The sequence below is a fragment of the Leguminivora glycinivorella genome, chromosome 1 (assembly GCF_023078275.1).
Source record: "Leguminivora glycinivorella isolate SPB_JAAS2020 chromosome 1, LegGlyc_1.1, whole genome shotgun sequence".
Classification (NCBI taxonomy): domain Eukaryota; kingdom Metazoa; phylum Arthropoda; class Insecta; order Lepidoptera; family Tortricidae; genus Leguminivora; species Leguminivora glycinivorella.
In genome coordinates this window covers 12,787,276-12,814,374 of record NC_062971.1, presented here as the reverse complement: position 1 = coordinate 12,814,374, position 27,099 = coordinate 12,787,276, and the positions used below count along the sequence as shown (strand labels likewise).

Genomic DNA, 27,099 nt, shown 5'->3' with positions numbered 1-27,099 from the left:
GTTCACTCAAGAACGCCTTTTCAACTAGGGAAGGTCCGTCTGAGAACGGTAACCAGTGTCATAACAGGTCATGGAGTATTACATCTTTTCATAACAGGTGGTACGGACAGTCCGAGTCGAGGGTGCATGGTGACCAGAGATCGGACAACTGATGGGCGTCATTCTAACAACATAAGGTTCATTATTCCGAAAACGTCATACAAATGACGCCCAACTGTCCGATCTCTGATGGTGACAGAGGAAACAGCTGCTCACGTGGTGCTGGAGTGCAGCCAGGTGGCTCCATACAGGGCAAAATATCTCGGATCTCCGAGAGACCTCCCCGAGGTCCAACTCAACATTAAGGATCTGGTAGGATTTCTCGAGGAGTTGGGATGGCAGGTCTAGCAAACCCCCCATTATTATCACGCAAAATAGGCGCAAGATGTCGAGTTGCGGAAAATCGCCCGTACTAGAAAATGCTCAGTTAATGTGTAAACGTTCTTCGGAGGGCAGGACCTCATAGCTACCTATCTCCATTCGGGACACATTATCGAATATGTCTGAATGCGGTGGCGGCTGTGACAAAAATGTCCTTTTGGTCTCCGGGTTTATCCCGATCAGAATAAGGAAGGAGCTTAGAAACTATTAGGAGATGTTAAATAGCATCAGATAAAAATGCCCATTAGGTAAATCCGGATCGAAACAGTCTCTACCTCAAGGATAATTTATATAGGATTTACAGTCTCCATCCTAAGAATCGTGCCTCATTTTTTAGCGCCACCTATTAAATACTATCATAACTACACTGATGATGCCTACAAATTTATTTTTTCAAAATGTGTATTGACGTGATATCATGATATTTATCCCTTTCAAAACGAGAAATCGAGATTTGCTAATCTAGTTTTAAGCCTAAAAGGCTTATACATTTCAGGGTAGGTACGCTTTTTTGTATAGGCTTGCCTGTCCCGTATTATATCTACTTCTAATATTTGTTTTACAAGTATGCAAAGTTGTAGTTTTATTGAACCACGAGAGTAGCAAGTGGTTCAAGTGTAATCTTTGAGCGTTGCGATACACTGTTTCTAAAACACCCCGCTTGGCACGCTGGCGCTGTGTAACATCCCATACAACATGAGGCTTACTGAAACATTTACGTGACGTTGTCTTTGAATAAGCTTTACACTAGACTAGAGGTACCTACAGTAAACGGCCATAAAGAAAACACAGGTTTTTCAGTTCCTATAGAGTTGTCTTTTTCTTGCTTATGTGACGTTAAGTCTCTTTCCAAAGACCGATGTGCATTTTTTATGGCCGTTTACTGTACCAAAGTGGCCACAGATAATCATTAGCATGACAACCACTCATTTGTTTGTATCTCATGTTTTTTCATTAGAAATAAAACTTGCCATCATTATTTTAATAAATTTATTTTTGTCGTTGTAATTATGGCGTTGCCTTACATTGTCATACAAATTGTTCATATCAAAATTATGCTAGTGAACATTGCGAACATCCAAAATACTAGTTCAAAAATTACACGACTACAAATACAGCCCTTTTAGGGCATTTTGTTCTTAAATCACAAATTATAAAATTCTAGCGCAGTAAATCTTATACATCAATTAAATAGTTTCTTTAATGACAGATATAACAAACATTATAAACCAAACATAACTTCATAAAGCAAATTAGCATCATCACTTTTTAAAATAATCACAATATATGAATATAAACTTAACTTAATCTAGATTCATAATGTAATACTTGTCAATTTACTATTTTTGGTCAGTTTTAGTTGATTTGTAGTCTAACTTAAACCTAACAACATTGTATTCATTCAGTGTTTTGGGAACAGAACATTACCGGCATTGCCGTACGGATGGTCAAAGGTTTAAATATTTATGAAATTGGCTATTGTAATTGTATAACAATGACATGTTTTGCTAGCTGTCACGGAACGTTCCTGAGAAACATAATATACTTTACAAAAGTCATGAATATCACATACAAATACGGAAGATTTATTAAAAATAGAGTGTATCATTCGTCATCGTTTATACATGTCATACATTTTCTAAGCAAAATCGCACATATGTTTGGCATTAGCACCTCATTCATTCCATATCATCATACTTGTTTGAGCTTAAAGCAACATACCTAATTACCACACACTCGAGCACTCATCACATGTTCACGCAACGCAACTTCTTCTCGGGAATTCTCGAAGCAAACTGGTAGCTGGGGACAACCGCCGTCGCTTCTTTCTCTTCCGATACCTCGACATTTTCCACAACCTGGTCACCTCCCATCAGGGTTCTTAAGCAAATCTTCATGTCGGCAGCAAACTTTCTTACAAGTCTCTCTAATGAAAATAGATGGTCGTCTAAAGCTTCAGGTATCTCATCCCTCATGAAGTCAGCTAGCCTCAAAAGGTATTCGGCATTAGAGCCGGATGATCCGGAACATTCGAGAATTTGTTTCGCGATGTCCGGTAAAGGAGCGGCGCCAAGCCAGTGCCGGTTTTCTGGGACTGCGATATATAGAACTGCGTCCTTTTTCTCGCTTGTGAAGCTCGAGGGAAGGAAAGACGGCCGAGGGTGGAAATTGACGGTGTACGTCCGGTAGCCTCCGAGCTGGCACTCTCTTGTGCTGAGGTAGGGTAGGGCAGCCTTGTTATCGGCGGCAACTAGGAATGCTTTGCCCCAGGTGATACCCTGAAATCAAAGAAAAGATCATGTTAATTCGTAAATCACACATTTACGAGAGCTTTGATACATTTGCAATAAATCTAATAAATATCTACTTATTTTATGTTACTAAGTCCTTATAAAAAAATCAGGTTGCACACGTGACAGACACAGCCTAAAAGTGTGCAACCGCTGGATATTACCAATGTTGACAAAGCAAGGTTTTTCTTTTAAATAAACTAATCTTATTCTCAATGATATTGATTCCTGGAGTTACGAGTCAATTACTAGTACGTAGAAACATTTTCTAGAAACGGCATTCAGGTCGGTGCAATTGAATAGAGCTTGATAGACCATGACAAATTGTTTGGGTAATTTGATCAAGTTAGTCATTTGTATTAACGGCTTAAACTGATTTTGTTTGTAAACGTTTGCTTCGCTTTGTAGTTCTCAACTTCCTCAGATAAATATTTCCAACAACAATAGGATAATGACGACTTACTATCAGGTTTGAATTTTAAGGACGCTTACGGTCCTAACGGTCATACAAATAACAATTATTATTTTTATTGTGGCTGTGAAAAGAACTCTGCGCATATTTCAGAACTTCGAAATATCGCTTGAACATTTTAATAGTTCCCATTGAAATCTAAGTTTGGAAACAACAAAATACTACGCGCAAGAACAGACTTGACTTAACCTAATTCACTAGGAGATATGCGAAATGCGAATGACTACGGAAATAAATTTACAATTTATATCATGAAAAATGTGAGTGACCTTAATTCAGGCCTCGTAATACGCGCGTGCGCATGATAATAGTATTCGCGAAATGGCATCAACTGTAAAAACAGTCGTGTTTATTCAAATGTTAATAATATGTATCGATACATACTTTGGTATGAAGTAATAGATGGGGCTTCCTAAATGTTCACTTGATATAAAGATAAAACTTATCGTTAACTATAATATGTAAATATATATTTAAAAAATGATATTGTTTACATTTCTTAGACGACGACGAAGTTTACGTATATGACAAGAAAACAAGGTGATTAAAGTGTAGATAAAGATAAGTGTAAAGTTCAAAAAAACATACAGTCGGTATGATTGTCTCCCTCTTGAAATTAAGAAAATATTAAAGCGATATCTTGAACTGCCGGCTAATTTACAACTGAAATTGCCTATTCAATTCAAGAATGAGAACTTTCCAAAAAATAAGGTTTAATGTCCTCAAATAAGTTTCATTTAGGTTATTCAGAACCATAATAACTATGCGTGCTCTTATCTGTACTGTACAGTCGCCATCAGAAATATCGGAGCGGTCAAGGTGCTCACAAATATCTGAACACACTTCTATTGTCAAGGCAATAAGGCGTGTTCAGATATTTTTGCACGCCCCGGCCGCTCAGATATATCTGATGGTGACTGTACATCTACCAGTGACAAACAGACTTTGCCACTTAGTTGACTTTTCTATTAAACGACTTGCATTAAATGACACTTACAGATATCAAGGACTTTGCAACTTAGTTGCAAGTATCAGATTAATTTGCCACGTGGTAGTATCTAAATAAGTTAGTCACGTTACAAACAAATAAGTGTCACGCGACTCACGTGTGGAAGCACCAATGCATAGTGGTGCAAATTGCATGCATATGACAAATCAGGGGCCATCGGTCGTGTCTTGCCTACCCTATTGACTATGTCAGTGAATAAAGTGACCTAGAGCTTGCCAAAAAAGAGTAGAAACGGTGTTTTTTTTATCACAGCAACACTTAACTGTTCTCATAGAAAAGCGTCAGATCAGAATAGTTGCCACATGCACAACGGTAACGGTATACATACATAGACGGTGCTGCCTCTATTATTTTCTACTCTTTTTTCCAGGCTGTATTATCCGTGTATTTTTTTTCATACTACCAGCTTGCAAAGTTCTTGTTAGTATTCAAAAACTGCTGAGAAAGTTTCATTTTGTCCACTAAAGTGGCAAAGTAATAAACGAGATTTATGCTTCAAAATCTTGAAGAATTCTCTGTTGGTAACACAATATGACCAGGCGTTTGAGTATGTTGTGAATAGTTTGATATGTTGTGAACTGAACAAAGATCAGGACCCAGAATCTTTTGTTCTGATAACGTTGATAAGGAGGAGGTCATACTGGCATCACCAGTTTTCCCGTTTGCAATTCCGGAGAGAAAGATGTAATTTTACACTTACAACAAAGCAGGAAACAGAGAGATAGTGTTTCATTAATCAAATCGGTACCGATAGTTGTCAGAAGATCAGATACATCGGGTGTCGGATTAATTAGTGTGGCAAAACAATATCTGAGGAAAAGTTCTACCGTCGTCTTGGCAATAGGAGACGCCTACAAATATATTTGTGAGTATCTTATCACCTTAGATATATTTGATGGCGTCTGTGCGTTCTTTATATACGAGTATATGTGTATTCCATTTCTTGACAACGCGGCGTCGGCGAATGCGAAGTAAAAGCAAATGGAAATAGTCTGTTACTTAACACTTTTATATGATAATCTGTCGCGCAATAATCTCCGAGGGATCAATCACATGTTAGTTGAATGATCTGTTGACATGTTCAGCTTATTAAGATAAGATTATGCGTAAATAATATTTCCATGACGCCACGTGAATGACACAAGTGGCGAATTAGCTTTATATGATAAATCAAACAGCCAGACACCGTCAGTGTAAATGACATAAACCGTATCTATGGAATACTATGAATACATTATTTGTACTGATAATATATGTAGATAAATAGGAAGTTACGAAGGACAAAGAACCAAAAGGCAATCGGCATTAGTCAAGTTTTGAAAGACAGTATCTCCTCCGATACGACTGATAAAGGATAATGTCTAAAATAGAACTTTGTTTCAAGATATATATCATGTTGATAGATAGACTTTTAAGACGGCTTGACAGAATGTCTGATAGCAAAACCGACATTGCAGCTGTAAGCTTCTCTACATGACGGTAGGTAGTTAAATATAAATATAAGAGTACTCTCGTAGAATACTAAATTACGTAATTAATTCATGTATCAATTACCCAAAGGAAGTTATTATCTAAGAACAATCAATAAGTAATGTAACAATATCTACTGTGCCATATGTACCCCCATTGTTTTATAACAATAACATAAATGACCCAGAGATCATTTAATAATTACGTTTTGTTTTACAATTTGGTACGTTTCATTATCTTATTCATGCCATAATAGTGATATCATCCAGGCTTAACGGGGACACGGTTTTATTACATTTTATGTACAATTACCGAATACTTACGTACTTAATTAAAAATAAAGAGTGATATAAAAAAGTCAATAACTATAATTAATAAAGAAAATACAGTTACAGTACAATATAATTAGCTATAGGTAATGTTTGTTATAGATTTGATGTAGGAATGGAAGGTTAGTTTTTATATTATAAATATTATAATCTTTGCTTGGATCTACTTTCTATTGAAACATGAACTGGCACTTGCACAGATGGATATTTATAAAACAATAATTATGTATAGTGAGGATTACAAGATTAAAGAATTCAAGGAAGTCAAAACAAATAATAACTCGATTGACGTAAGTAATGTTGTAAAGAATTGATACCAAGTCACTCACTTAGGATATCGGTTGGTAGTTGGTTCCAGCTAGATGATACCGGTTCAATACAGTTGATAAACTCATAATGGAGATAATTGAGAAATTACTAACATGTTGCAAAAATATGACATACAATCAAATCAATAAGTACTTATTTCATTCTTACGTCTTCTCGCGTAAGAGTTCATACATCTAGCGCGGCTTCATTTATGGAGTTAGATCTAGATAGTAAATTTTGTTAGATAAATGAAATTAGACTGCTGTTACGAAACGAGGTTATTTTTCCGATAGGATGTTGGAGTGGTCAATTCAGCATCCCGTGCTGCGGCCTGCGATCAATATCCTCATAAAATGATTCTGCGAAGTCAGTTTCATATAGATCTGAACTACGACTAACTGGTCGGAGACACTGTAGGTACTATAAATACTAGAAATCAAAATCACGAGGCAGACAATGAGACAAAGTGGCGAGTTTAACGAATTGAAAATTGCCGGATGCTATTTGAGCGCCAATAACTAAATTTCTTTATGCGAAATAACGATCCATCTTTAGACCTAACTCGGTATAACTATCTGACTAGTTCACTAGCCTAGACTCCTTCAAATAAATCGAGTTCATCCTACTAGGATTTATCTGAAAGTAACTCTGTCTGCCAGTCTGTTCAAACAACTAGTTCAAACCGCTGCAACGATTTTTAAGAATAAGAAAAAGGTTAGGTACTTAAGTTTGGAGAATTTGAGGCCCGAAAAATATAATGTTTGTTTTTAATCAACTGCTTAAGTTATCAACCCACGCAGGCTGGTTTCCAGTTTTATGTAATCGTAATTACTGACTGTCGAGGTAGATAATTATACTTATTAAATTGAGCTCACACCAAATTAAACCAAACCAAATTGTGTAACCCACGTAAACCAGTGGCAGAAAAATACATAAATTTAATTATTTGTGGATGTCATTGAACTACATAATAACATATTGCCAAAAAAACGTTTCCTACTTTATAGAAAGAGCAAGCTCGCCTGTAACGCGAATACACCTGTAGCGATGAAGTGAGTATAGTATTACCTTTACCTGCTAACTAATACATATTACGTAGAGTATTTGTTTACTGTAAACATTAAACACGAGTTTATAAATACAAGCCCAACACGTGTCGCCGATGCGTCACACTCAGAAAGCGCAGTTCTATGGAAATCCGATTACTATTGGCACATGCTTTTCATACCCTTCATGCGCAATGTCTACGGAATTAAACGGTATCGTGTAAAATGTGAGCACGAGTAACGTTCAAGGACACTTAAATACTGCTTATTTTATTTTTCTACAATAGAGCAATAAATTAAACGCTATGTTAATTAACAGGTTTAATTTTATATTTTCCTTCGACGACATATAAGTACCTACTGAAAGGTTTTCGGAATTACGACTTGAAATTGATAAATTTAATTATTTGGGGGGTTACATTTGTATGGCTTTGTAAATATAAGATCCTTTGCGTTATTAAAACCTCAGTAATAAACAACAGGTACAGGTTTCAAAATATTTATGAACTAAATTATAAATAATACGGAACTAGATCAAAGTCAAAAGGATCTGTCAAAAATTTAACATCTTAATTTATTTATTTATTCGTTGCCTTATTTTGATAACTCATTTAATATAAGTACAGTATCACGAGCACATATTATTATATTTATTACTAATGCTATATTCGGCATAGTGTCCGTTATATTGTTGAGGCAAAGATCGAGGACATTCGAGATAAAATCAATAACACCATGAAATCGCATGTTTCTGACATAAAAATACCTAACATTTTATCGTCTAGACTGGATTACCCGTATCTGTTAGTTGTGCTCATTTTCCCCATCATATTATCGTGGTGATAAAAATAGACATATTTTTGTTATGGTTGTGCACATGATCAGTGTTTTCAGTCAATCGTTAAAGGTTTCTGTTTACGGTTTTTGGTATCGTGTTATGATTAGAAGATGGGCAGTAGAAGAAACCACTTATTGATGCGAAAACATTGTTTTTTCTTTTCTATGGTCCAATTCGGTAACGCCAAACAATATGGATGATATATGTAGAAGTAATCTTCGTATAGTATTTTTAGACCATGAACTAATAGGAAAAAGATTAGTAACAATTGGGTCACAGAATTGAGTCTTAATATTCTTAAACGAGGCGGCGACCACCAAAGACAAAGTCGGGAACTAAAAAAGACTCAATGATTAATAAATCATCCGTAATTATTATTGACCTCTAAGAGATTACAGGTAGCGGATATGCGAATTAAGGACGCAATCATCGAAACAAAGATAGTGAAAGTGAAGAAAGTACCATTCTACTTTAAGTACATTGTCTACCTCCTAGGCATACAATACAACCATGGCGGAGATTGAACCTAGTAATTTATTTTATTATGAACCATCCAAGTGCGCTGTTACTGATTCTGACTAATCATGTGCAAAATAATCTCTACACCATACAAGTGATACAAGACAAAGTCGCCCGCCGCGCCGCGTCTGTCTGTGTGTGTATGTGTGTTCGCGATAAATTGAAAAACTACTGAACGGATCATACACCAATGAATAAAGTGATTCTTGAGGAAGGTTTTTAGTATATAATTTGTTGAGATTTTGTTTGAATTGGTTGAAATATGACTATATTTGCTAATCAAGTCAGCGAGCCGCTAGTAAATAATATACTAAAGGTTATCACTTATCACGTTACCTGGTAACTAGATACATAAAAAATAACATAATATGTGAGTGTGCACAGGAAAACGTCCCACTTTGTCGATTGCTGTAAAGCCGCTTTGTCAGTTTATTTATATAACGATACAAGTAAATCTCGTCTTAATGGTAACCGACAAAGTGGGGCGTTTTACTAAACACACCCACATATAATGATAAAACAATCGTTTAAATATGTATAACGTTTTATTTAGTAGTTTTAGCGAATAAGAACGAAGAATCTTACATATTCATAGCTGCGACGAATTAGTAAAAAAATATTTACGACCTCAATGTTGATAAGATCTTTTACGCATAATCTCAATTATTCAAAAACATATTCATAATAAAAAATATTATATTATTATCGTCGATTCGCTATTATGACTGTAACTAAATTTTTGTTATTTGTTGTTTAATACGTAGTTATTTGGAACAAATATTCTGTTTTGCCTTGTGGTTCGTACAGACGAGTTCATAAATATGTGTACATTTTTTCACCTTATTGCAACGAGTTAAGGTGAAGAAATGTACATTAGTTATTGGTTTTACAAGGGGGCAAAGTAGTTGTTTAACCGCACGTGCCAATATTGAATCTTGAATCTCAAAAATTGGAATCTTGAGCGTTGCGAAGGTTAAACAAACTTTGCCCCCGAGTGAAACACAACATTTTTCACCACACCAACACGAACAAAATACTGACGATAAAACATCAAACAAATAATATCCAATCATATAAATCAAATCCATCGATTTATTCAATATTTATGATTCTAAATCATCATTTATAGATAAATTCTATCAGCTAGCTTAAGGCATCAAGTTAAAATTTGTATGTAATTAAAAAAAAAAAAAAACTTTATTTCAGACCAAATTCCATACAGTGAGCAAATACATTTTTAAAAACTTATTCTAATTAAATTATTTAATATACAAACATTACTTAAACATTACTTTGCACTCATGTGGATAAAATGCAATTTTGCTATCTGTTTTCGAATAGCAAAGTAAGCCTTTACCCGTTGGTGTGGTGAAAAATATATTTATGACTCGACTGTACAGCTCGAAAATAGACTGAAAAATTAGATTTAGTTTTTGCTGCCGTTTTGAATTCTGCCGAAACCGAAACTTTGATGACACTAATACTTGCGGTATTGTATTGCAGCAATTAGATAGAAGAATGAACAATACTTAAAGGAACATGTTCAAATATGTAGACATGTCGCAGGGAAATGGCCAAAACAGAGGTTTCATCAAATCTTTAAGGGATATGATCAAATCACGCAAGATGCCAAAATGGCGAATCCATTTCATCATTTCTCTAGAAAATTTCAGTCATTTGACTATTTCCCTGACTCTGTTTAGTGAAATCACAAAATCGGCCAATAGACAAGCCACGTTTCGTCATTTCACTAGATTTGTTCAGGGATTTGATAAAATCCCTGAACCACGACAGTAAGTTGACGAAACGAACTCAAAAAGACAATTTCTTTTAACATTTCGCTAAACTTTGGGGAAATGATAAAGTCTCAACTGAAATATGGTATACATATAATTAATATGGCGATTTGATCAAATCTCTGAACAGGTTTCGTCACGAAATGATAAAACAAGTTGACTTTATAAGCTCGTTTCATCAATTTACTGTTATGGTTCAGGGATTTTATCAAATCGCTAAAAAATCTAGTGAAATGACAAAACGTGGCATGTCTATTGGCCGATTTTGTGATTTCACTAAACATAGTCAGGGATTTAGTCAAAGGACTGAAATTTTCTAGAGAAATGATGAAATGGATTCGCCATTTTGACATCCTGCGTGATTTGATCATATCCCTTAGAGATTTGATAAAACCTCTGTTTTGGCCATTTCCCTACGACAGACAGACCATCCATACTAATATTATAAATGGGAAAGTGTGTGTGTCTGTTTGTTTGTCCGTCTTTCACGGCAAAACGGACCGACGAATCGACGTGACTTTTTAAGTGGAGATAGTTGAAGGGATGGAGAGTGACATAGGCTACTTTTTGTCTCTTTATAACGCGAGCGAAGCCGCCGGAAAAAGCTAGTATAAAATAAATCAGTACTAGAAGTTTGATAATGATAACATATGATGTAGCATTAACATAGCGCGTGCTGATATTATTATTATTAAAACTAGATAATATTTAAGTGTTTTATCATGCCTTTTTCAGATTAAAATCTAAATCATGTAACCTGTGTCGCCCAGCCAGGTGAAAAGATAACTTGTTGTCAGGGGCACAATAAACATTCATAACATAAGTAACAGTTAGTGTTACTAACTTTAAACTGGTCTACTGTAAAATGTCTACTCATGAACAAGTTATTTAAATTTACTTGGTTTAATGTATTCTACAATAAGAAATCATAATATATTATGATTTACAATTATGTGATTAGAATACTACTTCAAAGGTCTACTGTACATATTGATTTATTTATTTAATCGTATGGCAATAAATATTCAAATACAGAGAATTCATAAATCTAACTCCAGAGAATTAATCCACTTTATAGCTTCGTCTTTAAGTTCTATCAGGTCTTCCGGGGGGCCTCCAGTGTATCGAGTAGATGGGCACTCTAGGAGAATGTGTTGTATACTTTGTTCCTCGGCACCACAGTGACAGGCAGGAGAGTCCACCCAGCCACAACGATATCTATATAAGGCGCAGCGACCGTGGCCAGTTCGTATTCTATTTAAATTACACCATGTGCGCCTCGGTAGTTCCATCCCTTCCATTTTATTCTGTGGAGAAATTTCCGAAACAAACTTTCCATCCATCTCAGTAGACCATTGTTGCGTCCACACCCGCATAGCGTTGTAGTTTGTAGTCTTCTTGAGTGAGAGTTGACGCGATACTATAGGGAGGATTTCTCGACTTCAGGTGAGTTTTTATCGGGTGTATGAACTCGTCGTGAATTGGAAGGTTTGGATTATTCCTGATTTTTGTCGACTCCTTCATCAGCGCGTCTTTCCTTCGTAGATCAGGTGGCAAGATCCCGCAAAGAACTGGGAGCCAGTGACAAGGGGTAGACCGCAGTGTGCCGGGCCGGATATAAGACGCATAGTTTTATTCAGCTCCATATCAACTTTGCTGGTGTGAACACTGCCCAACCAGACTGGCGCGCAATACTCGGCTGAGGAATACACCAATGATAGGGCAGATGTACGCAATGTGCTGGCATTTGCTCCCCAGGATGTTCCAGTTAGTTTATGTATGATATTGTTGCGCGTTTGTAATTTACGACCAGTACTTACGAGATGCTCTTTGAAGGTCAAGGATCGGTCAAGGATAACCCCGAGGTATTTAGGTGTAAAATTATGTCTCAGGTTCGACCCGTTTAGGGACACTCTAAGCTCGCGGTTAGCCAGTTGGTTATTTAGGTGGAAGCAGGATATTTCGGTCTTTCCTGTACTGGGTGTGAGTCGCCAAACTTTGAAATACCTTGCTAGTGTATCCATGTCACCTGTTAATGTTCGTTCCAGGTTGCTAAAGTCTTTATGCTGAGAAATGAGGCAAAAGTCATCAGCGTATATGAATTTACGTGCCAGGGTAGGGGGCAGGTCATGGATATATAGATTAAACAAGGTAGGAGCCAGCACGGAACCCTGTGGCAGCCCGTTATTTAGATTTCGTAGGTTGCTGATTTTGGTCCCCAAGTGAACGCGGAACCGCCGTTGAGAAAGCATACTTGATATAAATTGGACAATTTCTAAGTTAGGGACTGCCACTAAAAGTTTGTAGAGCAGCCCCTCTCTCCAAACTGTGTCGTACGCTGCTGTTAGGTCGATGAAAGCTGCCCCAGATTTAAGCCCTTTTTGGTATCCCGTTTCTATATGAGTGGTTAATGCCAGGACTTGATCTGTACAGCTGCGCCCACATCTAAAACCAGCTTGGTCTACTGGAATAACGTTATCAATGAGTGGTGCGATTCGTCGCAGCAGGACTCTTTCTAGAAGTTTGTAGACATTACTCAGTAGGGATATAGGGCGATAGCTAGAGGGATCATCGTCTTTCTTTCCTGGCTTCAGCAGTGCGATCACTTTAGATACTGTACATATAAGAAGCCAGAAATGTCAGTGATTGACCTAGTTTTTCGAAATAAAGACATTACAGATAGTCCAGTTGCTTTCCATCTTGCAGTTATTTATGTGTACAGTAGTAAACCTGAAATAGATCTGCTAAAAATATCGGCACGCTTAGCGTGGACGATTATTTGGAATATATATAGATAATACTCACTTCCTGGTCCTCTATAAGCGTAGCTACACGACCGGGCTGTAACAAGAAAAAAATATCGTATGAAATTGTAATTTGAAAATATTTTTGAGGAATACATATTTGTCAGTGGTTAGAATTTAATCCATGAATTCCATTAATCAATAATACCTACATACATTTTTTTAGGTTGGCCGTACTACGTGTGTCATTTATACTTGGAAACTTAAATTGTATCACAGTAGATGACAGAAGTTTTATGATTATATTCCATAGCCCATTGCAGATTCTTATATAATATTAATAGCAAGAAATACATTAGGTATTCAAAATTGTCAATTTTATTAGCTATAAACGAGTTCGTGGAATGCTGTTAATTAAACAATTTAAAATACACATCACGAATATCAAACTTGACATTCATAATCATCCATTTATAACTAAACAAGTATTTTAACAAGAATTTGAAGAATACGGCTATTTTAGTTTATTCCTTGACGCACACATATTACACACTTGCCAACTGCTTACGTAAATTTTAACTTTTTAGCTATGCGTATAACGAGGGCGCCACCGTCTTTACATTACTGTAGTTCTTTGCTGTTTTTTATTAGTTCATGGTATTTCCGTCTTCAGTTTTTAATACGGTTCAGCGGTATCATGAGGTAGTCCCGTGTTCTACGGCCAATATTCGCGATTCCATAAATAAATTGTTAGGTCCATGCCATTATGAACGTACTAGATCGCGATAGTAAAAATTTTCAAGACATGGTGATGGCGTCTTTCACCGCATGATTACCTACAGCTCAATGAACCCAAATATGGAGGCGGAATGCCGAAGACTATCGCCGTGTCTTGCGTGGGCGACGGTCGCGCGACCGTCGCCGTCGCGTCTCATAATTCCATATCGATAAGGTTTGATTTCGTATGCGTCGCATTGCCGTCGCGCGATCGTCGCCGTCGCGTCTCATACTTCCATATCGATAAGGTCTGATTTCGTATGCGTCGCATCGCCGTCGCGCGACCGTCGCCCACGCAAGCCACGGCGTATGACGGCAAAATTTGTAAACGTCACGTCACTGTCTTCATTTTTGTAATTAACGATACATTACACGTTTCTCGGTTTCCTGTTGAACTGAAATTGTCTGATGTTACTTCGGTAATAGTTTAATGCGATGTAGGTGATGTGATGTGATGAAGTAAATAAGACATTATCTAGACCAAAGTCGGCTATATGACAAATAAGCTCAGTCAAAATATATTCTTTTGACTAAAACTTTTTACACTTTTAACGATGTTTAAATTTGTGGTAAAATCAGTTCAAGTAAAAGGATTTGTTAGACCTGTACCCCAAAAGCATAAAATTGTTGTAGTAATTCACCGAATCGCATTTCACCTCGATCTCATATTTAATTTTCGCATTGTGTCTTAATAGTTTTTTTTTTAAGTGGCTGTAAGTTTTAGTCGCATTTCACCTCGACCGTGCATTTAACTTTCGCGTTATGACTCAATCGTTAATTACTTTAGTCGCATTTCACCTCGATCGTGTATTGTATTGGCGACGTGATTCAACGCAACAGTATGAAGATTGAGTAGATTGATGATTCTGTAGACTTGGGTGTAATTCTTAATTTCGGATACTTGGCGTTAAAGAAAGCAAAACAAATGATCTAAGACACAAAGCTGCTTTATTACTCTGCTTTGTCAAATCTGCTTTGTTACTACTTAAACTAAAACACAACAGAAAACGTATTAAACGTAAATTAACGTATCAATTTAACGTAATAATTTAATCGATCGCGGCGAAATGCGTCTACGGTAACATACTACACAAAAAATTTAATTCTACAATTTAATTATACTAATGTCAAAAGCTACGCGAAAAAGTCGATCACGGCGAAATGCGTCTACGGTAACATACTATACAAAAAATGTAATACTACAATTTAATTCTACTAATGTCAAAAGCTACACGAAAAAGTGCATCAAGTAAAAAAATCTAGTGATATCTTTTTCATTCAAGGTGAAATGCGATTCGGTGAATTACTACAACAATTTTATGCTTTTGGGGTACAGATCTAACAAATCTGACTTTTATATATTTACAATATTTTGTATAACTATCTAAATGATTGTACGTCTTCAAAATGATGATTTAACACCTGGCGGACCTACTACGTAAATGTTATCTCATATAGTAAAACAAAAACCAGTTATCAACGCCAAATACCTAAGGAGAAGTATTTAAATTAGTTTATTGTTCAAATTGGGTCAACCTGTGCGTACTTAATGATTCATTGCCGCGAGCTGTTTTGACTATAATTGTGGCATGATTTGTTTTTATTATGACTATTAAAGATTGCTCGCTTTTTACATTAGAAGATACCGAAACATAACAACACTTTAGAATTGTGAAAAATATTCAGATGTATTTATTAAATTGTTATAAATTGTACAGTACTGGAGGTCATGATTCTTGGAAAAAAAGCTTGGCGGCTTATTGGAAAATCCGGTTTCGGAACTACTGGCACGTTTTGGTTTCGTTCGACATGCATTCGGAGTAGCCATAGTAATTGAGAGAGAAATGGCAAAAACAGTGAAGTCTGTAAAGACATTCCGCTGATTTGACACCACAGTTCGACGTGTATAAATAGTACATTACTACAGAGGCCGGGACAAATGGGGTTGCCGGCCGAAGACATATAGACGGATAGGTCTGAGGCGGGCAACCCCATTTCCCGCCGAGGTATGTATAGTGCTTTTCTCAAACATGGTATGAAATAAATAAAGTCTACTGAAAATAGTAACTTTGGATGGCTGTATCTCCTAAACGGTGCGGCGTAGCGCAAAAATAATCGAATTTTCGTTCCCCTTTAATACCCCGTATACGCCTATAAAAAAACAAAAAATTAAAAAAAAACGAAAAATTTTTTTTTTCTATGAAAAGACACCCAAAATCAAATATTGTCTAGGGCCCGTACCAGTTGCAGTCGGCACGTCTATAAAGCCCCTTATAGAAGCCCCTTATAGTTTTTTTTTTGGCTAAATACCTGGATGTTATGTCACAATTATCTGTGTTTGGAAATTAAAAAAGAAGACTGCTTGGCCTGCAAGGTTTGTATGAAATTCCATTATCTATCAATCGGACTCTATCAGCCTACCAATTTTTATCAAAATCGGAGACGTGATCCAAATGTACAAACTTAACGGGAATTGCACAGGCAGTGCCAATCGGTTGTGCTAGTAATTTTAACGGATTAGATGCAGTTCAGCTCCTTGGTTTTAAGCAATGTTGTTTTGCCATAAGTCAAGTTACCCAACGTCGCGAAATACATTGCCAACCACAACATTCAAACCATTTTCCGTAGACAATTAGCGATTGACAAACAGTAAGTTTTTTGCTTTTGTTGCTATCATGCCATGCCTTTGTGACGATTTTTGCTTTATATTAATACAATGACTACTTCAATTATTTTCTTTGTTCCTTTATCTCTTGATAAGTTTTATTTTTTAACCCTAAGTATTACATATTGACACTTAGACTTACATCATTAACAAAAACATGAAATGAAATCGTGTTACGCATTACATTTTCGTGGATTGATTCACCAATGAAATATCGATAAATTAGTTAAGCTTCGTAAATTACATGTTCTTTACAATTGTTTTACCTTCCTGCCATACACTTCGAATTCTTTAAGTTGGAACTAGGTAGTAAACGCCGTAAACGTAAAATTCGGCATATAGAATAGAATAGAAAACATTTATTTAACGCCACAACAAAGTACAAATAAAACAGAAGTCATGCAAACAAAAAACATTAGACGCTAAAATAGGACCCCCACTCAGCATAATGCCGCGGACATCCGCAGCGCTGGTTTTCTGCGGGGACCTGACTTACACTAGGTTAAATGGCGGCACTTACGCCAACAACACACAATGGATACAAATATTGTTTTTTTTAAATGATCAAAATTATTATTATACATATATGATAAGAAAAAAACAGACATTATTATTTACGAGTCAAGTAAAACACATACACAATGAGGACATGCCAGTAAAAAAAAAAAGAAAGAAATAATTGTAAGTAAGAGGGTAGAAATTTGACTAATAAAATTGCACAGCTGTGAACCGTCGGTACCTTAAATAAAAAGGATAAGTAGGACCGTTCGAGTTCGCCGTACCGTGTGATTTCATCGACCCTCTACTTGTCGCGAATATTTTCGCTCAGTGGGCCCGAAGCGACCAATTTTCCATTACACGCTCAGTTGATCCAATTCCAGTAAGTGGTCTGTTAATGGATTACTTGTATACTTGTTGAACACTGTTAGGTGGCACAGCTCTCTATATACCTACTTAGTCTCAGGGTTATCATCAATCTAATTGTGAGTTTCTGCTGTTCAGAAATATACAGTACTGGACAAAATTCTTCATACACCGACATAATAAAATAAACTTTCTATCATAATTTCTCTACCCTTAAACTTAACATCACAGTTGTGTTGAAAACTTTTGGCTAATTTCATGGCGTACAACATACAGACAACAATATATCAATGATTGTACAATTATTGTTTTACATGGGTATAAATGTAGGATGCGAGGATAGGAACGTATTGAGTGAATAACTGAGCGATAGACTGAACTGAAGAATGAACGGTGAGCGAAAGAGAGAGAATGATGGTGAATGTCAGTGTGTGTGAAAGGGATAGCAAAACGCCACAGGGCATTTTAAAAATTGTAACGGGGAGACCGATTTGTGACGTGCTATGGTAAAGTGAGAATTTATTGTGTTTTGCGAAATAAAATAACATATTCCAAGATTGGTGTTTATTTTGAGTCCGCCCGACCCACAGTTTGGTGTCAGATGTGGGAACGGCTCAAAATTAAGAAGACGACTAATTACGACGAGAAGATGATGAGTTGAAGACGTGACCTTGACGAAGACGCTACATTTAAAGACGATTTACTTGAAGACGATTTATAAAGACGAAGATGTCACCACGGAAAAACCGTAAGAGACAAGACGACGATGTGCTCTCGGAAAATTCGTGGCATGGCGCTGGCTCCGGTATGTTACATCTGACGGAAGGACTCATACCGAAGTTTACCGGCCAGGACAAGACCTACACGTCGGCTAGGTGGGTCCAGGACGTTGAAGACAGCACGGAGCTCTGCGGATGGACGCCGTTGCAGCAGTTACTAATGGCAAGACGGTCATTAGCAGGTACTGCGTTACTCTGGTACCGGGCAGAGCGGATGATGAAGACGTGGGATGAGTTTAAAGCCGCCATCCTCAAGGAGTTTCCAGACAACATCGACTCAAAGGCTATTCATGAGTTAATGAGTGCCAAACATAAAAAAGCCAATGAATCGTGCTTGGAATACTTATTTAGCATGAAAGAGCTAGGTAAGAGAGGCAAAATGCCTGACTATGTCGCTATAAAATACATTATTGACGGAATCAAGGACCAGGAAGTTAACAAAATCATGTTATATGGTGTTACGACGTACAGTGATCTAAAGGAAAAACTTAAGATTTATGAACAGTTAAAATCCAATATGGCTAGTTCAAGCAAAGAGACTACTACTACTACAAGTCGTTCGAGGTCAACCGATAAAGATAAGAATGAGATTGAGAAGACGCATCACGGACGGGGCATGCGGTGCTACAGCTGTGGAGAGAAAAATCATACATCGGCCGAGTGTCCCCACAAAGAAAGAGGTTTGAAGTGTTTCAAATGTGAAGATTTTGGGCATATTGCATCTCAATGCAAAACGGCAATGTCATCGGCGGCGGCAAGTACTTCAACGTCTTCAACTTCGCGCGGGAAGATTGACGTGAAATTGGCAACGGGCGGCGAAGTTGGCAGCACTGGAAGGACTAGTGGCGCTAGTGGCGCAACTAAACGTGGGTTTTACGGTTCGACGGGAGAGTGTCACGACCCTAGCGACGACGTGATTGGCGGATCGAGCGAAATGGCGTCGAATCCGAAGCAGTGTTTTCTAGGTGTCATGGCCGGCGATGTAAACACTTTATCATTACCGAATACAGTTATACCTCAGAAAAAGCCTGTGAAATGTGTCAAAGTGTTTGGAAAAGATGTTATGGCGTTGGTAGACTCTGGATGCGAAGTGAGTTTAATGAGACTTGACTGTTATAACTATTTAGGTGCGCCGGAGTATCTCAAAAGTGACGATGATTCTTTAACGGGACTAGGAGAGAACACAATCGGGTGTTATGGACTGTTGAAGCTAAATATTGAGATAGACGAGTTGTGGTATAAGGACGTTAAGTTTCGTGTAGTTCCTAATAATACTATGCCTTATAGTATGATTATTGGCGAGGATTTCTTGTTACGCGTGACACTTGTTATGGAGAAAAACAATGTATGGTTAATACCTCTTGATAGGTGGGTGTGTGAGATAAGGGTGTGTGACTCTGTTGTTACAGGTTCAGGAGTTAGTTCAGACATAGTACAGCGAGTCAACGACCTGGTGGAGTCATACGTACCGCGTAAGACGAAGGACGCACCTGTCAAGTTAAAAATTGTTTTGAAGGATGACATTCCTGTTGCACAACGACCCCGAAGACTGTCTCCAGCGGAACAGGAGGAGGTTGAGCGACAAGTGAATGAGTGGTTAGAAGACGGCGTGGTGAGGGTAAGCTACTCAGAGTATGCTAGTCCTTTAGTTCTTGTAAAAAAGAAAGACGGTAGCATTAGGGTATGCATTGATTACAGACGGCTTAATCAAAAGATCATTAAAGATGAATATCCAATGCCAGTAATAGAGGATCATATTGACAAGCTGGTCAATGCAAGAGTTTTCAGCACGCTTGATCTGAAAAATGGGTATTTTCATTTACCTGTGGATGAGGACTCGGTGAAATTTACCTCATTTGTTACAATGACGGGACAGTTTGAGTTTCTTAGGGCACCTTTTGGCCTTTCCCTCTGTCCAAAAGTATTTACGAGGTTTATAACGGCGATCTTTAGGGACCTAATTGCCCGAGGTGTGGTATTGATTTTTATTGATGACATTATTGTTCCTGCAGAGACGGAGGAGGAAGCCGTTGTCCGGTTGGAGGAAGTGCTCAGGGTGGCATCGGAGTATGGGCTGGAAATTAATTGGAAAAAATCACAGCTTGTTCAGCGACAGGTCGAATACCTGGGACATGTGATTCAAGATGGTCAAGTGCGGCCTTCACCTGAAAAGACCGATGCAGTAGCTAGATTTCCCCAGCCCACTAACACTAAACAGTTGCAAGGATTCATAGGCCTCACATCATATTTTAGAAAATATATTCAAGACTTTGCACTGATTGCAAAACCGTTAACAGACCTGTTAAGACGAGAAAATGTTTATGATTTTAATGAAGAATGCAGAAATGCTTTTGAAGAGCTGAAGAGGAGACTGGTGAGTCAGCCAGTGCTTCGCATATTTGACCCCAGATTACAGACGGAGCTGCACACAGACGCCTCTAAGGCAGCAATCTCAGCTATATTATTACAGAAAGGAGAAGATGCCCAGCTGCATCCTGTGTATTATATGAGCAGAAAGACGACACCAGCTGAGAGCAAATATACCAGCTATGAGCTTGAGGGCTTGGCAATCATAGAAGGGATTAAGAAGTTTCGCTGCTACCTGTTCGGAAAGCACTTCAAGATTGTCACAGACTGCAAGGCATTTCAGATGACATTAAGTAAGAAAGACTTGGTGATGTCGACAAGAGTGGCAAGATGGATACTGCTGCTACAAGAATACGATTTTGAAATCGAGCACCGAGCTGGAAGTAAAATGCAGCATGTAGACGCACTCAGCCGAAACCCATATGTGGCACTATGTACTGGATCGATTCACCAACGACTAAAGACTTCACAGGAAAATGATGATGGGTTGAAAGCAATAATGGAGGTTCTCAAAAATAATACTGAATACCAGGACTACTACTTGGAAAATGGTTTGCTCTACAAAGGCATTCAGAAGCATCTCGTGGTACCAAAGACCATGGAAACCGAGATTATAAAGAGAGCACACGAGAATGGCCATTTCTCCAAAAAGAAAATGATTGAACTTATTAGTAAAGATTATTTCATCAAGAATTTAGAAAGAAAGATAGAAGAGTTCATAATCACCTGCATACCCTGTTTATTGACAGAAAGAAAGAGCGGGAAGCTAGAAGGATTCTTGCACCCAATTGATAAACAGGAGTTGCCATTGGATACTCTACACTTAGACCATATTGGTCCAATGACAGAAACCAAGAAGATGTATAACCACATTTTGACGGTGGTAGATGCATTTACCAAATTCGTGTGGCTGTTTCCAGTTAAGAGTACCACGGCCAAAGAAACTGTTGATAAGATGATGATATTTCAACAATGCTTTGGAAACCCAAACAGGATCATCACTGATCGGGGCACCGCATTTACTGGCTCACAGTTTGAAGACTTCTGCAAAGATGAAGGTATTAACCATGTTAAGATTACTACTGGAGTTCCTCGGAGCAACGGGCAAGCGGAACGGATTCATAAGATTTTGACCAGCATTTTGACCAAGCTGTGTATCGAAGAACCAACACACTGGTACCGCCATGTCAGTCGAGTTCAGCGAGCCATCAACAGTACCCACCAGCGCAGCGTTAACACGACTCCATTTGAGCTGCTAATTGGTACGAAAATGAAAATTAAGGAAGACTACGATATTTACGAACTAATAGAGCAAGAAAATAGAGATAGTTTTATGGCTTACAGAGAAGAACAGAGAAAAAAGGCAAAAGAACAGATTTTACAGATACAGGAAGAAAACAGAAAGACTTACAATAAGAAAAGGAAGCCAAGTACACCATACGCTGTGGGCGATAGAGTCGCTATTAAGAGAACCCAGTTTGGTGTAGGCATGAAGTTGAAACCTAAATTCCTAGGTCCATATGAAGTCGTAGGAAGTCTGGGACGTGATCGCTATAAGGTGAAGAAACTGGATGGTGCTGCTGAAGGTCCAGTGAACACCACCACTTCCTGTGACAACATGAAGCCATGGCCTGGTGAGGAGTGAGTTGGGTAAGCTTTTGATTTTTATTGCTTTGACAGAGGGCGCCACTCGTGTGTTGCACCCCCACCTATCAAGTTGTTGCCTTCCATCACTGTTCTCTATGTTTTTCTACGTTTCATGATATTCTGAAAGTATGCCTATTGTTTAAAATGCATAGTATGTAACATGTTTCTTAAAAGTAAAATATTTCTGTGAAACTTTATAGTATAAACTGTAACTTAAAGATTGATTATGATGAGAAAAAGTATATTGTTTTGTGCCTTATTCTGTAAGGATGTTGATAACAAACTTGGTTTGTTATGCTATGGCATTGTGTCATAAGATGTTTGTTTTAAGAAGTGTTTTGCTATATTGAGATTTTATTTCTTGTTTACCTGAATATTCAAACTTAGTGATATGTTTGATCTCAAAGATGTATCTAATTAGCTACTGTAGTTTAAGCTACTGTTGTTCCTATTGTCTCAGCTTAAGATGTATAACTATAACATAGCTAAACCGTTTGTATAGTCTGAGGCCAGACTAGAGTGTAGGAGGGCCGATCTGTAGGATGCGAGGATAGGAACGTATTGAGTGAATAACTGAGCGATAGACTGAACTGAAGAATGAACGGTGAGCGAAAGAGAGAGAATGATGGTGAATGTCAGTGTGTGTGAAAGGGATAGCAAAACGCCACAGGGCATTTTAAAAATTGTAACGGGGAGACCGATTTGTGACGTGCTATGGTAAAGTGAGAATTTATTGTGTTTTGCGAAATAAAATAACATATTCCAAGATTGGTGTTTATTTTGAGTCCGCCCGACCCACATAAATATAAATAGTAGGCAAAGTGGGTATATTTCAGAATAACATTTGATATTTTCTTTGTTTTTCCAAAAACTTCCTTAAATTTTGGCTAGGATTGATAACATGAGACTATGTCAGCCATTGAAGCTACTTAATCCTATGAATCACAACGAACGCATGAAATAGACATACTAGTATTTTCTTTCAGTCATCTTTTCATATATATTCAGACGGGCGATGGCTGAAAGATAATACCAGTATGTATATCTCATGCGTTTGTTATGATTAATAGGAATGAATAGCTTGAATGGCTAACATAGTCTCATGTAATCAATCCAAGCCAAAATTTAAGGAAGTTTTTGGAAAAATAAAGAAAATATCAAATGTCATTCTGAATTATACCCACTTTGCCTACTTCAGTAGACACACAGGAAAAAGCTTGGGTTAGATAAATACTTTCAGTTTCTAACATAAAATGTTCCTCCGAGACAATCAGCGATATCTAAAGCAGATGACAGCCATACACACTACTACATTGCATTTCATTCGTATTTTAATTACTGTATGATCAAATTCGTCCAGAGCCAAAAGTACTGATATTTATATTTATACTCATGTAAAAAAATAATTGTACGATCATTGATATGTTATTGTCTGTATGTTGTACGCCATGAAATTAGTTTTCCAATACAACTGTGATGTTAAGTTTAAGGGTAAAGAAATTATGATAGAAAGTTTATTTTATATGTCGGTGTATGAAGAATTTTGTCCAGTACTGTGTAGTTTCACATAGTCACATAATTTTTTTTGTAAATACTTTAGGCATCTTCGTCTTTTGAGCTAATTGAATACCTACCAAATTTAATTTTGACCGTTTTTAAACCTAGTAGGTCAGGTACCTTGTTGGTATTATTATAAAATGTTAAAATAATGAAGGTGGTGACAGGTTAAGAATTTCACCACCCCTTTCTTCCCGTAGGTGTCGTAAAAGTCGACTGTGAGATATGGGTTAAATTGTGGTGTAGGCGAGAGGCTGGCAACCTGTCACTACAATGTCACAATTTGGATTTCTTTCAACCCCTTTTTGCCAAGAGTGGCACTGAAACTTAGTAGTTCATGTGCTCTACCTACCTCTTTATGGGATACAGGCGTGATTATATGTAAGTATGTATGTAAAATAATGAATGAGATACCCATTATGTTTGGTGACAGATTTAAGTAGAGTAAATGTCACTAAATAAACTTATAAACTTCAAATTAATATAAACCTATGACTAAGGCCTGACTTAGACGGCGTGCGAACTCGCATGCGATTTTAGTCACATTGCAGGCTGTTGAATACATACAATTTTGCACAACCATCAAATACCGCAATGTAATAAAACTCATATGCGAGTACTCGTACCATCTAAATGGGCAATAAAACTTTATAGGCTTCAATTATCACAAAATTAAAAAAAAAATTGAGTGGATGGTGGTTAACTGATAGATCAGACAAAAATTATTAAATATAAAACATTGTTTTTTACTTTTGATGGGTAGTACACACAAAAGTAGAAATAATTTTGGAATTTGCTTCAAAAACATCACAATGCATCTGGAAACTCAACCCAGACATAATTTCAGTTGATCTATTTATTTGTAATTGGATTAAACTGAGAAAGTCAACAATTATGCTATCAATTACAGTGACCTATTGATCTTTTGAACACACCATGGTACTTAATCAATTGGCAAATACTGATAATATGATAACTTAACACTGGACTATGGCATTTTGTTTTATTGTAAGCATGTACAAATTATTTTAGGATACCATACCAAAGACGTACATAAGGAACCTTTATGGTATTTTTTTTATTTGAAGAGTATTAAATGGCATGGACAATTGATGATGTCATAATGATATAAAAGGTGCTCTATATATATCAATAAGACCCAAAGCTTAATCTTGCAAACTACCAAAATTATATGCTTATTTGCTAGGTGCTGGTGCTGCTTTTGTGGATCACATGGTCATTCTATGCTAAATCTTATGAAATAATAATCATCCAATGGCTACCGCTAAGATTAATGTTTGATATTCTATAAGGTTACATGTATTTGTAACAATCAGCAACTCTTTCTTATTATTATTATTAGTTACACTTGCTACTAAAAGTAGGATAAACATATTAATAGAATCTAAACAATGTTTCGTTCACCTTGCCAAAAATTCTATGGCTTTAAAACAAAAAAATAGAATATGAAACTTGTCTATGAATGTTGAGAAAAGGAAAATGGAAATTACAATTGTTGAGAGATGCTAACATCCTCTTTCCCGTTAATGGAGGCTGATAAAGTATGAAAAAAAAGTAATATGGGCCAGATGTTCAAAATTATCCACTATAACCACCCAATTGGGCTCTATCCCTGAGCCAAAATTTTAAGTTTCAAAATCACACAGAGATATTTTAATTGTTTGCCTTGATCACACTCATTGTTAAACAAATATTGTATCAAAATAAATTCAATAACAGAAGTAAAAGGAATGTACATAAACAAGTGGTTCGTGACAATGATCGTTATTTTCCGGGGTGTTAATTGAAATTCGCAAGTGTAATGAATGTTCTTAAAGTAGATAGCACATACCTTGATGTCTGTCCCGCGATGTGTGGTGTTCCCTTGCCAAAACCTTCTGGAAAATCCCTTCACGTAACCGGTAACACTCTGCTTATATTCAAATCCTGGATTCCAGCACAATGATCCATAGCCGAAAACCCAAAAGGGTTCCTTTCGCGGCTTTATGACCTCGTTGCACTGTGGCTGATCTAGTAGATGCCTGGAACTGTTCTCGCATTTGCTAGTACTGGCTCTATTGCTGTTCTCCATCGTTAACTATTCCCTTATGCCGAAAGTATACTAGTGCAAAAACAACTTGCGAAATTCGCGACTACGTGTGACTTCAAATTAAGTGGAGAAAGTATAAAATTGTGAGCTGTGTTTGAAGGGATTTATCACAGATACAAATGTCTCGTTATTATTCTACTTGTGTCTCATCGTTGGTAATTTGGGTACGTTGCTACAATAATAATAGACTAGCACTATGAGTATAAATTTGATATAAGCCTTTCCATATCGACGTTCGATTGCAAACTGACATTTGGTATTTTATGGAACATGAAATAAAGGGCAGATATTTTAGTCATGGCAACATTACGTTACGTTTCAATTTACGCCGATGTTACAATATAATGGCAAAATATTTTTTTGCAAACAATTGTCCGTATATTTGTTAGTAAAATTCACACATTATTAAAATAATTAGAATAAAAAGGAAAATAGTTACGTAAAAAAAAACAAACTCATTTATTTTCTTTTATTTTTGAAGCTCTAATTGTATCCACGTTCCATTATTTTCTTTTTAACAATTAATAATTTTGTGGTTTGCAATACTGAAAAAAAAAAAATTAAACCAATCAAGGAACGACGCCAAAATGAATATTTTTTATTGGTGTGTGGCTTGTCTGATGCAATTTTCGAAATGTTTTCATGACTGGAGTTCAATCGATAAAATATTATATTTAAATTGCATTTTGTAACAATTAACGCAGGTGCACGAATGCATATTGCTCAAGTTTAGCATTGTTGGGTGGCATTATTATCTATAGATTTAGTTTTATGTAGGAGGTTATATGTGAGTTTTAAGATGTATTTTTAAAATGTTGAGTTATTATTTTATTAATTACACCATACATTTTTTAAGATTTTGATTTTGATTGAAACACACGTATTCCACCAAGATTCCACCCTAACTCTTCATGCCAAATACTGCCAAGACAAGGCAATATAGACATAGCTGGGCACCGTTAATCCAATAGTTATCTAACTTCGATAATAAGGTAACGGACCCAATCATGGACAGTTTAAGAAAAATTTTCGCCTGTTTTTGATATTTCACTCATAAATGTAAAAATTCTACCGCTAAGCGTGTTAAATC

General features: G+C 36.8%; 1 protein-coding gene across 1 annotated transcript; it reads right to left on the bottom strand.

Annotated features, from left to right (window-relative positions):
• Positions 1-1,395: 1,395 nt before the first annotated feature.
• Positions 1,396-26,243, bottom strand: LOC125230155 (putative glutathione-specific gamma-glutamylcyclotransferase 2). Its single transcript, XM_048135201.1, has 3 exons — positions 25,752-26,243; positions 13,305-13,340; positions 1,396-2,699 (listed from the first exon to the last, which is right to left on the bottom strand). The coding sequence occupies exons 1-3, from the start codon at positions 25,989-25,991 to the stop codon at positions 2,169-2,171; spliced, it is 807 nt and encodes a 268-aa protein (XP_047991158.1). The 5' UTR covers positions 25,992-26,243; the 3' UTR covers positions 1,396-2,168.
• Positions 26,244-27,099: the final 856 nt, after the last annotated feature.